This window comes from Oncorhynchus mykiss, chromosome 6 (genome assembly GCF_057628025.1).
Source record: "Oncorhynchus mykiss isolate SJ-2025 chromosome 6, ASM5762802v1, whole genome shotgun sequence".
NCBI classification, from domain to species: domain Eukaryota; kingdom Metazoa; phylum Chordata; class Actinopteri; order Salmoniformes; family Salmonidae; genus Oncorhynchus; species Oncorhynchus mykiss.
Window position 1 is genome coordinate 46,863,674 of NC_143027.1, and position 18,152 is coordinate 46,881,825.

General features: G+C 42.3%; 1 protein-coding gene across 6 annotated transcripts in view; it reads left to right on the forward strand.

The window, feature by feature from the left end:
* The window catches only part of msh3 (mutS homolog 3 (E. coli)), a 131,409-nt gene that overhangs the window by 92,513 nt on the left and 20,744 nt on the right, over nt 1-18,152 (forward strand). For 4 of the 6 annotated variants that reach the window (XR_016496706.1, XR_016496705.1, XM_021606650.3 and 1 more), the window contains 2 exons: nt 83-269; nt 13,430-13,556. Coding sequence is in view for 3 of the 6 variants with exons in the window: in XM_021606650.3 (XP_021462325.3) it covers nt 83-269; nt 13,430-13,556 (314 nt within the window). In the remaining 3 variants the exon portion in view is untranslated. The remainder of the gene's footprint in view (nt 1-82; nt 270-13,429; nt 13,557-18,152) is intronic. The other 2 variants (XR_016496707.1, XM_021606652.3) reach the window with 1 other exon arrangement.

An 18,152-nucleotide genomic window follows, 5' to 3' on the forward strand; every position in this document is an offset into this window, starting at 1 on the left:
TAAAATTCTTCTCTCCTGTGTGTTATTGGTCTGTAGGATGGGAACGTCTGAAAGCATAATTAATGTGTGTGTGTTTTGGTAGAATGGGAGCATCTGACAGCATCTATAAGGGCCGAAGCACATTCATGGAGGAGCTGACGGAAGCCTCGGAAATTATCACCCGGGCAACCGAGAGGTCATTGGTCATCCTGGACGAGTTGGGGCGGGGCACCAGCACCCACGACGGGATAGCTATCGCCTATGCTACTCTGGAGTACTTCATCAGAGATGTGAGTGTGTGTGCATGCATGCATCTGTATGTCATCCTATTATCCTATCCTAGTCGTTGAACGAGCATAATTCCACAACAAGACTCCTTTTTTGGGGGGGGGGGGTCCCTTCACTTTAGATGCAATTACGACGTAATATTGTGGCACACTTGCACATTTTTTCTTCTTAAATAAGTAGAAATAGAGTGTGGTGAGTGGGTTAACTGCCTTGTTCAGGGGCAGAACGACAGATTTTTTACCTTGTCTGCTCGGGGATTCGATCCAGCAACCTTTCGGTAACTGGCCTAACTCTCTAACCACCTCGTTACCTGTAATTGGATTTTCAACATTGCAGAACCAATTGTTTTTTTTACAGAATTTACTATTTACATTTTAAAAGTAAAAACAAATGGCATTGGCATAATTATTGGCACCCCTGAGCTAGTACTCGATTACATAGCCCTTGGCCAAGAACTGCCAACACATGCTTTTTGTAGCCATCAATGAGCTTGCAGCTCCTTTCTATTGGCAATTTGGCCCGCTCTTCAACTTCAAACGGTTCCAATTCTTCAATGTTTTTGGGTTGCCTTCGACCAACTGCTGTTTTCAGATATCTCCATAGGTTATTGATGGGATTCAGATCTGGACTCATCACTCGCCATTCCAGAACAGTCCGCCAAATCTTCTTGAACCAACACTGGGTGATTTTTATGTGTGTTTGGGGTTGTTGTCCTGCTGAAAGACCCACGAAGTTCAAAGGAGACCCAGTTTTTGGACAATGGGTTGAACATTACAATCCAAAACACCTTGATCATCTGTTGGTTTCATTTCTTGCACATGTTCAAGGCCGCCAGTACCAGAGGCAGCAAAGTAACCCCACAGCATTATCAAACCTCCCCAATGTTTGATTGTAAGGAGGGTGTTATTTTCTTCACTATAGTTACTTCACTTGACTGTAAGTGTAAAGGCCAAAACACACCATGCTGATGAACGGGAAAAAGCAGCGGGTGGCCATCCTATCTTCTTAGATAGAACGTCGGCGGTCATTTTCTGTTCAATCTTGACGAATCTACATGTTAAATCACCACACACATGGTGATTGTGAACACTCTGCAGCCACCCACTGCTTTTAGACTTTCGTCGGCACGGTGTGTTCTGGCCTTCCTGACATATGTCTCCCTGGCTTCACTGGTACAGTGCTATACACTTTTCAATACACACACACCTCCCTCCCTCTGTACCCCATAGAGCTGAGTCAACACCTCCAGTGGGGTTTGATGTCAGACGCCATCCAAATCACTAAGTTATGGCCTCCAATAAAGCTTATTGGTGATGTGCGTGGGTGTTTTGTGTGTGTGTGTGAGTGTGTGAGTGTGAGAGCGCTGTGATAGTTTGTTTTCCATACGTAGAGTAGGCCCTAGAGAGAGACTGGGAGCCGAACAGAGCTAGAAGAGGGAGTATAATTGGGGGAGGTAGAATTGATCTATAATGCTAATATAATGGAGTTGCTTGTTAGTGTTTGTGTGCGTGTGGGTGTGTGTATGTGGGAGAGGATCTTATATCACCTCTGCTTCAGAACTGCAATTTTTTATTTGTTTTAAAAGGAGGGGAGAATTGATCCAAATAGGAGGTAGAGAGAAGAGGAAGGCAGATGCATAAAGAGCAGGAGAGGAGACATGACGAGGCAGAGATAGAGGTGTGGAGAGTAGAGAAGTTACCTGATGTCCCTCAGGACTCCTCTGGATATTGCAAATTGTTCCTGGTTTGACTCTTTAAGTGACAGAACAGTGGCTTGTTACCTGATCTGTGTGTGCGCTCGTATGTGGGTGCGTGCGACTGCATGCTACTGGTCTCTCTGCCTTTCAGGTCTCATTTAGTTCCATCTAGACTCCACCACTCCAGGGGGGATATATATTTATCAGCGCACATTCAGGTCTTGGGGGAATGAGCTTATTGGTGCACATGGGGGATCTTGTTTAGCAGAATCTACAGTGGTGAGGAATCATCCACCATATGTTTACTAGCTGGAAAGCTGATGGAGCTGGAGAGAAATGGGCCCCTGTGTGCAGCTCCATGATAAGGCTGGCTGTAAAGCTGTGTTGTTGTCGACCTCTGCGCACTCATCCAATCAAGGTTTTACTATGTGGTTGTTGTTTCACCTTCCTCAATTGAATGTGCTTCTTGTCCCTCTGGATTGGAGTGTCTGCTAAATGACTCAAATATATTAATCTAAATGCAATCAAGCTTAGTTGGTCAATTAGCTTTTATGTTTATTTCTATTTCATCTCATTCATATCACAGAAAACGCTGGCCTCGTTTTAGATTTGGTTAATTAATTAACACTAGCGGCCATGACTGAATTCAAACGTGGGTTAGTTTCTGTGTGTGGTTTGATGTCGGTGTCTCAGGTGTGTTTTTTGCAAGTAGGAATCAGTTAGACAAGTTATTCTGACAACTGGTGTGCGACCAAGGCAAAATTGGTTTGACATTGGATAGCCTATCTCTGGGGGTAGTTAGGGACCGTCAATAAATTACACAATGTAATTGAGACAATATTTTTATGTTCACATAAAAGTTTATTGCTTGCGTACACAGTTTAGCAGATGTTATACCAGGTGCAGCAAGATGCTTATGTTACTAGCTAGGTGCAGCAAAATTGTCAAACAAGTACACAAAAAAATTGAAATGTAAAATAAATCAAGAAATGTTGGAACAAATCCAATTGACAACCCAAAAAGCATTATAACAGTGACAATATAACAATCTATTCGTATATACATCGGATAGATTTACGCAAGATGTACTAAGAATGATACAGTGTGTACAGCAGTAAATATATTAGAGTGCGCTATCTATGTCAAGATACCAGTATATAAATAGATATGTGGTGTGTATAAACAGTGTAACTAAAATTCAATGAACAGTAGTTGAAATATTAGAATGAGCTATGTTGAGAATACATTATTTAAATATACAGTATAACACCCCATGGTACAGTATATTATAGACACAAACGATAATTTTCTTGCTGGAAAGATGGATAGAAATGTTGCATTCTTCTATAGGGACATGTCGTGTAAGTTTAAAACAGTGACACTTCAATGACAGCGAAAGATTACATATCAGAAGTGCCTTCCCGTTGAATATCAGAGAATGAACAACAATCTTTTCTCTGCTATATTTTACAGAAAATCATGAAGTGAAGCGAATTCATTACATAGGGGTAACAGGCTAAAAGTAGAAACAGAAAATGATGGACAGAATTAGGATTACAGATCATAAGCTGTGTTCAAATACCCATACTAACATACTGTATACTACATACTTAATGAGTGTATATACTACATACTATATACTATTTGTTCATTTTTAGTATACTGTCAATGAACGGTAAACTTTCAGTTGAGAGTACTAGCGCTTCGCCTGTCTACCGGAAGTTGATGCTGTTGCTACGCAACTTCTTGCTACCTTGTAGGCATAACAAATTACTAGCTAGACATCGTACGACTTCATTAACAATGTCTATTAAGAACGCACAATGACTATACCACTTAGCTATGCTAAGAATCACTTGAATAATGAAGTCAATAGGTTGCGTTCGTAAATTCACTCTGGCTATTCTCTCCGGTTTCGGAGTATTCCCGTCTGAGTGTGCCAGAATACAGAATAACTGAAGAATTTACGAACACTCAACACCCATTGAATATGGCCGGTGTCAGTAAACGTCGGCAAAAAAATCATAATTAAATTGTCACCAACGCTCAGGATAACATGAAAACAGCCTAATCAGCTCTGCTAGGGCGTGTAAAATGGTCAGAGTGAGGTGTTATTTTATTTGTGTCTGGAAGTAGCTAGCATGCTAGCCAATGTTAGCCAGTTAGCTCGGGTGCTTGACTGCCGTTGTGAGGTCAGAACACTCTGATCAACCCTACTCCTCGGCGAGAGTAAGGCATCTAGTGTAGTGTGCGCTCTGAACGCTCCGTGACCGAACCGCTCTGAATTTACGAACACACCTTTAGTAGCCAACTAACGTTTGGTAGCTAGCTAACATACCAGTACATACTGCTGTAATGATATGCTATTCGGTTCGTGAGGATAGTGTAGCTAACAAATTGCTAGCCAACATAACATGTAACTTATCTCATTTGAAAAGGCATTACTTTATTACATTGCAAAAAAAAAAGTATGTTTTTGTTAAAGCAAAGAATTTGTATCCACTCTCATCAGATTTTCTTCAAATCTGAAAATGTTGTGACGCCTCGCCCATTTTATGAAGAATTGCATTATGGGCCCTAAAAGCACAGAAATAGTGTCCACTGCTGATATTCTTTGTATTTTGGTGAATGTAGTACTACATCCGGGAACTTTTGGTCTACTAACTATACCTATGCTATGACCAATAAGCATACTACATACTCAATGTATGTCACAAATAGTGCGGTTAGTATGAGTATTCAAACACAGCTATACTGTCTCATTCAAAGTGAAATATGCAGTATGTCCTCATTGGAAATCTACCAGTTATTATGTACCAAGCTGTTACGCAAACCTGAAACCTAGCCACTCTCTTGTACCTTAGCAGCAGTTGCTAGATGGCTACACACATTTTTAGCTAGCTAGCTAATGTTATATCCCGACAATATTGATGCTCAATATATTTTGTTCTCAGCCATATCTAAGCCATATTTAAAATGTAATTCAGGCCAGATAGCCTACATTATTGAAATTGTATCTATTTATTTAGTTAGTTGCTAGCTAGCCAGGCTCCCGGGTTCACGTCTCGTCCGAGCAGCCTAGATATGGGACAAGTTGGCTAGTTGACCCTCAGCATAATTATCTCAGCCTTATTCACAATTAAATTCAAGGCAGGCATGAACTCAGATTGGCTACAAACATTCATTTTGTCGCATTAACCTCTTTGATCTCTAGGGGCGCTATTTCATTTTTGGATAAAAAACGTTCCCGTTTTAAGCGCGATATTTTGTCACGAAAAGATGCTCGACTATGCATATTCTTGACCGTTTTTGAAAGAAAACACTCTGAAGTTTCAGAATCTGCAAAGATATTGTCTGTAAGTGCCCCAGAACTCATTCTACAGGCGAAACCAAGATGATGCGTCAACCAGGAAATGAGCAGAATTTCTGAAGCTCTGTTTTCCATTGTCTCCTTATATGGCTGTGATTGCGCAAGGAATGAGCCTACACTTTCTGTCGTTCCCCCAAGGTGTTAGCAGCATTGTGACGTATTTGTAGGCATATCATTGGAAGATTGACCATAAGAGACTACATTTTCCAAGTGTCCGCCTGGTGTCCTGCGTGGAATTCGGTGCGCAATTGCCAGCTGCTTGTACTTTTCCATTTGATTGAGGGGAGAAACCATGCTTCCATGAACGATATATCATTGAAGAGATATGTGAAAAACACCTTGAGGATTGATTCTAAACAACGTTTGCCATGTTTTCAGTCGATATTATGGAGTTAATTTGGAAAAAAGTTCGCGTTTTGAGGACTGAATTTTCAGGTTTTTTTGGTAGCCAAATGTGATGTATAAAACGGAGCTATTTCTAATACACAAAGAATCTTTTTGGAAAAACTGAGCATCTGCTATCTAACTGAGAGTATCCTCATTGAAAACATCAGAAGTTCTTCAAAGGTAAATGATTTTATTTGAAGGCTTTTATGTTTTTGTTGAAATGTTGCGTGCTGGATGCTAACGCTAATGCTAACGCTAAATGCTACGCTAGCTAGCTACTTTTACACAAATGATTGTTTTCCTATGGTTGAGAAGCATATTTTGAAAATCTGAGATGACAGTGTTGTTTACAAAAGGCTAAGCTTGAGAGATGGCATATTTATTTCATTTCATTTGCGATTTTCATGAATAGTTAACGTTGCGTTATGGTAATGAGCTTGAGTCTGTATTCACGATCCCAGATCCGGGATGGGGAGATCAGAAAGGTTAAATCGCCCCAAAAATGTGGCAAAGCAATAAACTTTATGTCCTGAATACAAAGCCTTATGTTTGTGTTGCCACAAACACATGCTGCATGTTAAGGTATGCTTGTCATCGGCAAGGACCTGGGAGTTTTTTGGGGGATGAAGAGAAATGGAAAAGATCTAAGAACAGGCAAAATCCTATTTAAAAAAAACCTGGGTCAGTCTGCTTACAAATCAAATCATTTGTCACATGTGCCGAATACAACAGGTGAACTGCTTACTTTACAAGCCCTTAACCAACAATGAGGTTCAATAAATAAATATGTACTAAATAAACTAAAGTAAAAAAATATATAGATTAATAATAATAATCAAAAATTAACAAAAGAAAATTACATAACAATAACGAGGCTATATACAGGGGGTACCAGTACCGAGTCAATGTGCGGGGATACAAGTTAGGTAATTTGTAAAACGACTATGCATAGTTAATAAACAGCGAGTAGCAGCAGTGTAAAAACAAAGGAGGGGGGGTGGGGGGGGGGGGGTCTCATCATTGTTGGTGATCATGCCTACTGCTTTTGTGTTGTCATCAAACGTAATGATGGTCCTTAGCCATGCAGTCATGGGTGAACAGGGAGTACAGGGTGGCACTAAGCACGCGTTGCTGAGAATCAGCATGGAAGATGTGTTGTTGCCTACCCTTACCACCTGGTCGGTGGTCGGTCAAAAACTCCAGGATCCAGTTGCAGAGGGAGGTGTTTAGTCCCAGGTCCTTAGCTTAGTGATGAACTTTGTGGGCACTATGAGCTGTAGTCAAAAAACAGCATTCTCACATAGGTGTTCCTTTTGTCCAGGTGGGAAAGGGTAGTGTGGAGAGCGATTGAGATTGCATCATCTGTGGATCTGTTAGGGTGGTATGCGAATTGGAGTGTGTCTAGGGTTTCAGGGATGGTGTGTGAGCCATGACCAGCCTTTCGAAATAACTTTATGGCTACCGACGTGAGTGTTCCAGGGAGTTAATCATTTAGGCAGGTTACCTTTGCTTTCTTGGGAACAGGGACTATGGTGGTCTGTTTGAAACATCTAGGTATTACAGACTCAGTCAGCGAGAGGTTGAAAATGTCAGTGAAGACACTTGCCAGTTGGTCTGCGCATGCTTTTGAGTACAAGTCCTGGGTGGTAATCCATCTGGACCCGCAGCTTTGTGAATGTTGACCTGTTTATTTCTTATGTCCCACCTGGCCAACATCCGGTGAAATTGCAGAGCGTGAAATTATAAATATTGAATTATAAATATTGAACTTTCATAAAATTACAAGTGTAATACATCAAAATAAAGCTTAACTTCTTGTTAATCCAGCAGCTGTGTCAGATTTCAAAAAGGACAGCGCCCCGCATACAAAAGCATGAAAAACAGATTTCAACCAGGCAGGTGCGCCACGAAAGTCAGAAATAGCGATATTATAAATGCCTTACCTTTGATGATCTTCTTCTGTTGACACTCCAAAAGGTCCTTTTGTTCGATAATGTTCTTCTTTATATCCATAAAAACTCAGTTTAGCTGGTGCGCTTCAGTCAATAATCCACCCAGTTTCCCTCCATCAAAATACATACAAAATGAATCCCAAACGTTACTAATAAACTTTTCCAAACAAGTCAAACAACGTTTATAATCAAACCTTAGGTACCCTAATACGTAAATAAACTATCAAATTTAAGACGAGGAATCGATACTGTCTTTACCGGAGAAAAATACCAAAGAATGTGCTCTCTTCCACGTGCTCGGAAACACTACAGCCAAAATGGGAGCCACTTAGAAAAACTTGAATTTCTGGCTCATTTTTCCAAAAACCAGCATGATGACTCTTTCTAAGGACTGTTGACATCTAGTGGAAGCCCTAGGAACTGCAATCTGGGAGGATTTCGCCTTATAATAAAAGGGAGCCATTGAAAACAGTGGTAGGCTGAATTTCTTTTGGGGGGGTTGGGTGGTTTGTAAGATATTACCGTTTTTGAATGTGCCGTTGGTAGGATAGTCTTAATCATAGATTGTCCTGTTTATTTTCCAATGATTTCACGTTGGCCAATAATACGGAGGGTAGTGGTGGTTTACCTACTCTTCTGTGAATTCTTACAAGGAACCCCGCCCTTCTCCCCTTTTCCTCAGTCTTTGCGTCCTTTCCTCAGTCCTTTGCGTCAGACTCATTAAAGAAAAAATCTTCGTCCAGTTCAAGTCTGTTCTGATGTCCAGAAGCTTTTTTCGGTCATAAGAGACTGTAGCAGCAACATTACGTACAAAATGAGTTACAAACAATGCAAAATAAAATAACAAAATATTAGTTGATTAGGAGCCCATTAATTATGACACTGGGAGAATTCACCTTTCACTTTGATGAGCATGAGAAAAAACAACAGCGTAGCAGTTCTTGACATATTCAAACCGGTGTGCCTGGCACCTACTTCAACGTCACTTATTTTGTCTTGCCCATTCACCCTCTGAACGGCACACATACACAATCCATGTCCCATGTCTCATTGCTCAAGGCTTAAAAATCCTTCTTTAACCTGTTTCCTCCACTTCATCTACACTTGATTGAATGGATTTGACAAGTGACATCAATAAGGGATCATAGCTTTCACCTGGAGTCACCTGGTCAGTTAATGTCATGGACAACCTCCTCCCTAAGTTTGTTTTATTCACTGCTTTAGCACACTCTGCCAACCGGAAGTCCTAGCCGTGTCTGAATCCTGGCTTAGGAAGACCATCAAAAACCCTGAAATTTCCATCCCTAACTATAACATTTTCTGACAAGATAGAATTGCCAAAGGGGGCGGAGTTGCAATCTACTGCAGAAATAGCATGCAGAGTTCTGTCTTACTATCCAGATCTGTGCCCAAACCATTTGAGATTCTACTTTTAAAAATCCACCTTTCCAGTAACAAGTCTCTCACCGTTGCTGCTTGCTATAGACCACCTTCTGCCCCCAGCTGTGCCCTGGACACCATATGTGAATTGATTGCCCCTCATCTATCTTCAGAGCTCATGCTGTTAAGCTGGGCATGCTTAGCTAACCTCCAGACGAGTTTCAATGCCATACAACTCTCCTTCCGTGGCCTCCAAGTAAAAATTAAATGCATGCTCTTCAACCGATCACTGCCCACACCTGCCTGCACGTCCAGCATCACTACTCTGGAAGGTTCTGACTTAGAATATGTGGACAACTACAAATACCTAGGTGTCTGGTTAGACTGTAAGCTCTCCTTCCAGACTCACATTAAGCATCTCTAATTCAAAATTAAATCTAGAATCGGCTTCCTATTTCGCCACAAAGAATCCTTCACTCATGCTGCCAAACATACCCTTGTAAAACGGACTATCCTACCGATCCTTGACTTCGGCGATGTACTTTACAAAATAGCCTCCAACACTCTTGTAATGGTCCTGTGTGTAGCTGGTGTAGCGAGACAGGCGCAGGACAGCAGATATGAGTAATCAACGGACTTTACTCAAAATATCCAAAATACAAAGCAATATAGCGAGCCCACAATAACAGATTGATGTACAACGAACAATCACTCACAAACAAACATGGGGAACAGAGGGTTAAATAATAAACAAGCAATTGGGTGATTGAAACCAGGTGTGTAAGACAAAGACAAAACAAATGGAAAATTAAAAGTGGATCGGCGGTGGCTAGAAGGCCGGTGACGCCGAACGCTGCCCGAACAAGGAGAGGGACCGACTTCGGCGGAGTCATGACAACTCTACTCAGCAAATTGGATGCAGTCTATCACAGTGCCATCAGTTTTGTCACCAAAGCCCCATATACTACCCACCACTGCCCCATATACTACCCACCACTGCGACCTGTATGCTCTCGTTGGCTGGCTCTCGTTGGCTCGCCCTCGCTTCATATTCGTCGCCAAACCCACTGGCTCCAGGTCATCTATAAGTCTTTTCTAGGTAAAGCCCCGCCTTATCACAGCTCACTGGTCACCATAGCATCACCCACCCGTAGCACGTGCTGCTGCAGGTATATCTCACTGGTCACCCCAGTATCTTTGGCACCCCTGGTCACCCCAGCTCCTTTGCACCCCAGTGTCTCTACTTGCACACTCATCTTCTGCACATCTTTCACTCCAGTGTTTAATTGCTAAATTGTAATTATTTCACCACTATGGCCTATTTATTGCCTACCTCCCTTATCCTAGCTCATTTGCACACACTGTATGTTGTATCTTTTCTATTGTATCATTGACTGCATGTTTGTTTATTCCATGTGTAACTCTGTGTTGTTGTTTTGTGTCGCACTGCTTTGCTTTATCTTGGCCATGTCGCAGTTGTAAATGAGAACTTGTTCTCAACTAGCCTACCTGGTTAAATAAAGGTGAAATAAAAATATATATTTATTTTTTTTAAGTGCAGGGGTTCCTAATGTTTTGTACACTCGGTGTACATGTAGAGTGGGTATAACATCATGTAAACATTATTAAAGTCAGAGACCAGTGGGCAGCAGTCTCTAAGGTGCAGGGTAGAGTACTGGGTGGTAGCCGGCTAGTGACAGTCTCTATGGTTCAGGGCAGGGTACTGGGCTGAAGGTGGATAGTGATGACTGTTTAACAGTCTGATGGCCTGGAGATAGAAGCTGTTTATCAGTCTCTCGGTCCCAGCTTTGATGCACCTATATTGTCTCAGCCTTCTAAATGCTAGAGGGGTGAACAGGCTGTGCTTGGATGGCAGAGGTCCTTGATGATCTTCTTGCCCTGCCTGTGACACCGGGTGTTTTAGATGTCCTGGAGGCTGTGTGTGTGTGTGTGTGTTGTTCACCTTCTCATTAAATGCTTTCAATATTCCTATATGAATTTCTACAATTTATAGTTGGTCTGAGGTTTTTAAGTCATTGAAAGTTATTGGAATTTTAACATATTGTCACATTTATATTGTGTTATTTACTGATGGTCCCTAATTAGCCCCAAAGGGATATCCTATGTCAAACCATATTTACACAGGTATTACGATTGGGTCATGTGCAGCTGCACTTCGAATTGAAAATTACTTGTGTGCTGCTAGTGTGGGCATGAGGGCATAATTGAAATGAACCCAACATTAATTTCTGTTGTTTTGGACGAGACTGACTTAATGACCAAAATTATCCTATTTACACTTTGTAGTCACTTTTGACAGATTAAATGTTTGATGCCACATAGGCTGTTTTCTAAATGAGAAGTTTAGGGGCATTTGCTCTTTTAAACTATCCACGTTTGTAAAACAAAAACTGTTCTCTGAGAGAACTCTGAAGGTTTCATGTTTTACAAAATAAATAGATGAATGTTCTTCTTATGTAAATTGGGGAAATGCAAATGTTTAAGTAGAAGCTAAGCCTTTCTGGGATGTTTTTGGCGGTGGTTTGGCTAGAAAAGCACAGGCTAACGACCTGTTGTGTAATAGCATTGCTTTGTTTGAACAACTTCAAAGGAAGGAGTTTATAAAAAGACAAACATGGCACTGTTTCAGGGCTTTTACTTCTCCTTCATTTTGTAAGCAATACTAGGTAGATATTGTAAATACCCCTGATGCATTTCTGTGTTTTCCAGTCCATAATACACACACTATCACCATCACCACCTACCCCTATTCCTTCTCCTCCTTCTTTTCCACACAATCATCATCACCCTCATCACCATCCGACATGAGTCTGCATCAGAACAGGAGTCCTGGTTGTCATAGTAACCAGTCTGTCCCGGTCTCCTATGCTCACCTGTGAGGTAGATTGTAGTTATGTATGTGTCTTGTTACCTAACACTCTGATTGGAGCATTGTGAACAGACAGCCTTGAAGTTCAACATTCTCTCTCTTTCTCTGGGGATGTGGAGAGGGAGGGAGAAGAGAGAAAGACTCTGGTTGCCATAGCAAAGCTCTCCCAGAGACTCTGAGAAAGAGAGAGCTCAGAGGAGTTCTGTTGGCAGTCACAGAACCAGCACTTGGTCTGGTGAGATACATGGTGTGCAGGCTTTAGTTCCAGCCTAGCACTAATCTCCTTTGGCAGCCTTTTAACATAATAATGTTACATATCTAGCACATTTATTTATTTATTTAAACAAACCTTTATTTAACTAGGCAAGTCAGTTAAGAACAAATTCTTATTTTCAATGACGGCCTAGGAACAGTGGGTTAACTGCCTTGTTCAGGGGCAGAATGAGAGTTTTTTTTACCTGCTCGGCGATTCAATCTTGCAACCTTTCTGTTACTAGTCCAACGCTCTAACCACTAGGCTACCTGCCGCCCCAATCGTGTATCCTAAGGTCAACAACAGATTGCCAGGACAACCCCACTTGCCCTTCTGATGACCCTCAGAGGTTAGAGGTCAGGGTGCGGCCACTCATCTAATAGAACTCATTGTAGTCTAACAGGGGTTGGTATTGTGGTGTTAATTGTAATTAACCATTTCAAGCCATTTCCAGGGCCAAATTCCAAAACCAGTTCTCACATGATGGGTGTAACAGTGCAGACTGTGAAATGTAAATGGCGTCATTGTAAATATTAATTTGTTCTTAACTTACTTGCCTAGTTAAATAAAGGCACAAAATGAATAAAAATAGGCCCGGTTTCCCGGACACAGATTAAGCCTAGTTTAGTGCTGAAAAACCTGACCAATGGAGATTCTCAGTTGAAATAGCTTTTTAGTCCAAGACTAGGCATAGCCTGTGTCTGGGTAACCAGCCCATAGTGCTATAATGGCCTTTTACCTTGAACACCAGACAGCAGGTTAACCAAGGTACACAAATTGGCACACACATACACATATTTATAGTGCTGGCTATGATACAGGTAGTAAGTTCCCCAGTATAATGCTCCTCTCCTCTTCAGGTCAGGAAAAGTTGCCACCAGGTGACTACTCATCTCTATTTATCCTCCTCTTTCCTCCCTTCCTCTTGCCTCCCTGCCTCTCCTCTCTCTGTGTCTGAGACCTCTGTGTCTATGTGTCTCAGAATAGGTTTCACAATAAGTGTAAAGCAATAGCATGAAGATAAATTATTACCTGGGTTGATTGAATAGGGTCATATACACTTTTATTTTTATTTATACAGGTGATCTCAATGAAATTGAAAATATGATTGTTCACTTACTGTTGAATGTTTGACCTCCATCTCTTGCTCTCCCTCGGTCTCTATCACCCTCTCTCCCTTTCTCTCCCCATCCTCTCTCCCCCCATCCACTTTCCTCCCCCTTACCCCTCTCAGGTGAAGTCTCTAACTCTGTTTGTGACCCACTACCCACCTCTGTGTGAGCTGGAGAAGGTGTATCCTCTGCATGTAGGCAACTTCCACATGGCCTTCCTCCTCAATGAACCAGACATCGCCACAGACGGTATGCTGGTGGTGTGTGTGTGTTTATGTGTGTACATGCTTGTGGGTCTTTCTATAAACAAGGGCACCCGTGAGGATTTCCTACACTTGACAACGTATTACAGCTGTTATAAGTCATTGATAATAATCTGGCAAAATTTTTTTGTTTAGTCCTTTCTCATGGTTGGTGTCTTGACGGATTTGTCCAGAATCGTGTGACATAAAACATACATTGTCTGTCTTTGCATTTATGGCAAGTTGTCATTATGTTGTATATTAAGCATTAATAAATTAGACATTGAACTTGAACCCTGTAAGAATCCTGGGTCTAGCTGTCGGACAGTTGTTTTTGTATAAAGATCTCAGAAATGCAGTGTAACTACGTAACATTTTGTGTCTACTTATCTTACAGCGTGAAAACAGTTTTCATGGGCATACAAATCCCCCAAAATGAATGCGATTTGCTAAATCGAATGCTTCTAACAGAGTCACGTTATCGTGATACTTACAACTTAAATCGATACAGTCATTAACGTGGCTCTTCAATACTTATGCATAATACTTGTTGGATGCGTATTTAGTGTCGAGTTGTTTAATTACGGCGTGATATTTTCACATCATCGTCTGATCCAGGAAATAATTTTCCGAATGACAGTCAGTTGTTGTGCATGCAATGCAACAACAGCCCAAGTGCTGGAAAAAAAAGCTGTTTAAGGAATGTCCAGAGTATTTTGTTGTCATTCGTTACGCCGGTGTAACGATCGTCGGTGGAAGAAGCTGAGGACCAAAGCGCAGCGTGGTACTTGTTCATATTATTTATTTAAACTGAACAAGATCAAACAAAGAAACAAAAAGCACAACCGAAACAGCTCCGTCAGGTGCAAAACACACTAAACAGAAAGTATAACCACCCACAAAACACAATAGAAAACAGGCTACCTAAATATGGCTCCCAATCAGAGACAATGACTGACACTTGCCTCTGATTGAGAACCATACTAGGCCAAACACATAGAAATATAGCAACAGAACAAAACATAGAAAAACAACTTAGAATGCCCACCCCAACTCACGCCCTGACCAACTAAAATAAAGACATAAAAAAGGAACTAAGGTCAGAACGTGACAGTACCCCCCCCCCCCCCCAAAGGTGCGGACTCTGGCCGCAAAACCTGAACCTATAGGGGAGGGTCTGGGTGGGCATTTACCATGGTGGCGGTTCTGGAGCGGGACGTGGACCCCACTCCACCATAGTCTCATCCCACTTACAGTGCCTTGCGAAAGTATTCGGCCCCCTCGAACTTTGCGACCTTTTGCCACATTTCAGGCTTCAAACATAAAGATATAAAACTGTATTTTTTTGTGAAGAATCAACAACAAGTGGGACACAATCATGAAGTGGAACGACATTTATTGGATATTTCAAACTTTTTTAACAAATCAAAAAATGAAAAATTGGGCGTGGATCATTCAGAGATCCTCACTGAACTTCTGGAGAGAGTTTGCTGCGCTGAAAGTAAAGGGGCTGAATAATTTTGCACGCCCAATTTTTCAGTTTTTGATTTGTTAAAAAAGTTTGAAATATCCAATAAATGTCGTTCCACTTCATGATTGTGTCCCACTTGTTGTTGATTCTCCACAAAAAAATACAGTTTTATATCTTTATGTTTGAAGCCTGAAATGTGGCAAAAGGTCGCAACGTTCAAGGGGGCCGAATACTTTCGCAAGGCACTGTATGTGGCACCTTATGAGTGGCGACCCTCGCCACCGACCCCGGTTTGGGGACCCTAGCAACGGGTCCCGAATGGACGGGAGATTCCGGCAGCACCGGACAGGCGAGAGACTCCGGCAGCTCCGGAGTGAAAGGCAATTCCGGCAGCGCCGGAGTGACGGGCGATTCCGGCAGCACCGGAGTAACGGACGGCTCTGGCAGCTCCTGACTGACTGGAGGCTCTGGTAGCTCCTGACTGGCAGGCGACTCTGGCAGCTCTGGTCAGGCAGGCGACTCTGGCAGCTCAGGACAGACGGAAGACTCTGGCAGCTCAGGACAGACGGGAGACTCTGGCAGCGCTGGACAGGTGGGAGCACCTGTAGGGAGGAGACGGAGAGACAGCCTGGTGCGGGGGGATGCCACCTGAGGGCTGGTGCGTGGAGGAGGCACCGGATAGACCGGACCATGGAGGCGCACTTGAGGTCTCGAGCACCGAGCCTGCACAACCCTACCTGGTTGGATACTCCCCGCAGCCAGGGAAAAACAACATAGAATGCCCACCCCAACTCACGCCCTGACCAACTAAAATAGAGACATAAAAAAGTAACTAAGGTCAGAACGTGACAGCCGGTGAAGACAATGGGCTTGGATCCACGTTGGCTCTAATATCCCTAGTGAATTGATGTTGATCATCTTGTTGTCTGCTTGATTTGGGCTCCCAGGTGGCACAGTGGTCTAAGCCACTGCATCTCAGTGCAAGAGGTGTCACTGCAGTACCTGGTTCAAAACCAGGCTACATCACATCCGGACTTGATTGAGAGTCCCATAGGGCGGCGCTTGATTGGCCCAGAGTCATCTGGGTTTGCCCGGGGTAGGCCGTCATTGCAAATAAGAATTTGTTCTTAACTGACTTGCCTAGTTAAATAAAGGTTAAATAAAATAAAAATGTCTCATTATGGGTAAGGTGTCTCATTAGATGTAACAGAAAGTATCAAGGTAATGGTTTTATCTTTTCATATGTTTTTATGCCTTGGATTGAACACATTCTACTGTGCGCAATTGTGTAGGATAGACTATTGTGCAACACCCAACGAGATTCCTATGAATTGATCTGTATAAGTATAACAAATTACATAGGGCTTATTCACAATATGATCTGGTATTGAAATAACATGACAAATACATTTTGGTTTACATGTTACACCTGCAATTTTAAACAATACAAGGGGCTTGAAGTAACCTACTTGAATATGGGGCTCAGAAATGTAAATACTGGAATGAGCCTACCTTTAAAATCAGACATTTCCTCAATTTGGTGCTTGATAAGTCATTGTAATTATTGTTGCCAATTTATACGTCCTGCTCCCTTATAATTATCTGTGATTTATTTAATTACTTTTTTTGAGAGCCAACTGGGCACAGACTTCAATTCAATGTCTATTCCACCTTGGTTCAATGTAGTTTCATTGAAATTATGTGGAAACAACGTGGATTCAGCCAGTGGGAGATGTGTCCATTTTTGTCATTTTCCCTTTGCTTCAATTGAAGGGTGTTGCTCTACTCTGTTGCAGTGCGGTTATTATGTGAACGACAACATCTAATGTTGGCTTCAACTTGGCTTTCCATACAAATCCTTCCATTACAAAAGGAACCCCTTTTTTTATTTCTTTCTCATTATAAAAACATAAATTGTGAGATTTAATGTTACCGCTATTCATGAACATAGTGTCACGCCCTGATCTGTTTCACCTGTCCTTGTGCTTGTGCTTGTCTCCACCCCTCTCCAGGTGTCGCCCATCTTCCCTTTTCTCTGTCTGTTTGTTGCCAGTTCATCTTGTTCATGCAAACTAACCAGCGTGTTTCCTCTAAGCTCCTATCATTTCCTAGCCTCTCTTTCCTCATCCTCCTGGTTCTTGACCTTTGCATGTTCTGACCCTGTACCCGCCCGTCTGACCTCTCTGCCTGACCCTGAGCCTGCCTGCTGTCCTGTACCTTTGCTCCACCTCTGGATAACTGAACTCTGCCTGACCTGGAGTCCGCCTGCCGTCCTGTACCTTTGCCTTAACCTGGATCTTCGACCCCTGCCTGCCTTGACCTGTCTTGCCTGCCCCTGTTGCTACAATAAACATTGTTACTTCGACAGTCTGCATCTGGGTCTTACCTTACCCTTGTGTGCCTACGTCTGCTACACCGAACAAGAATATAAATGCAACGATTTCAAAGAATTTACTGAGTTACAGTTCATATAAGGAAATAATTGAAATTAATTTATTAAGCCCTAATCAATGGATTTTACATGACTGTGAATACAGATACCTTTAAAAAATGGTTGGGGCGTGGATCAGAAAACCAGTCAGTATCTGGTGTGACCACTCCTTCACATAGAGTTGATCAGGCTGTTGATTGTGGCCTGTGGAATGTTGTCCCACTCCTCTTCAATGGCTGTGCAAGTTGCTGGATATTTGCGGGAACTGGAACATGCTGTCGTACACGTCAATCCAGAGCATCCCAAACATGCTTAATGGGTGACATGTCTGAGTATGCAGGCCAGAAGAACTGGGACATTTTCAGCTTCTAGGAATTGTGTACAGATCCTTGTGACATGGGGTTGTGCATTATCATGCTAAAACATGAGGTGATGGTGGCGGATGAATGACACGACAATGGGCACGACTCAGAATCTCATCACAGTATATCTGTGTATTCAAATTGCTATCGATAAAATGCAATTGTGTTCGTTGGTCAACCCCTCCCCTTTTTTGCCCTTAGAACAGCCTCAATTCATCTGGACATGGACTCTACAAGGTGTCGAAAGCACCACAGGGATGCTGGCCCATGTTGACTCCAATGCTTCCTACAGTTGTGTCAAGTTGGCTGGATGTCCTTTGGGTGGTGGACCATTCTTGA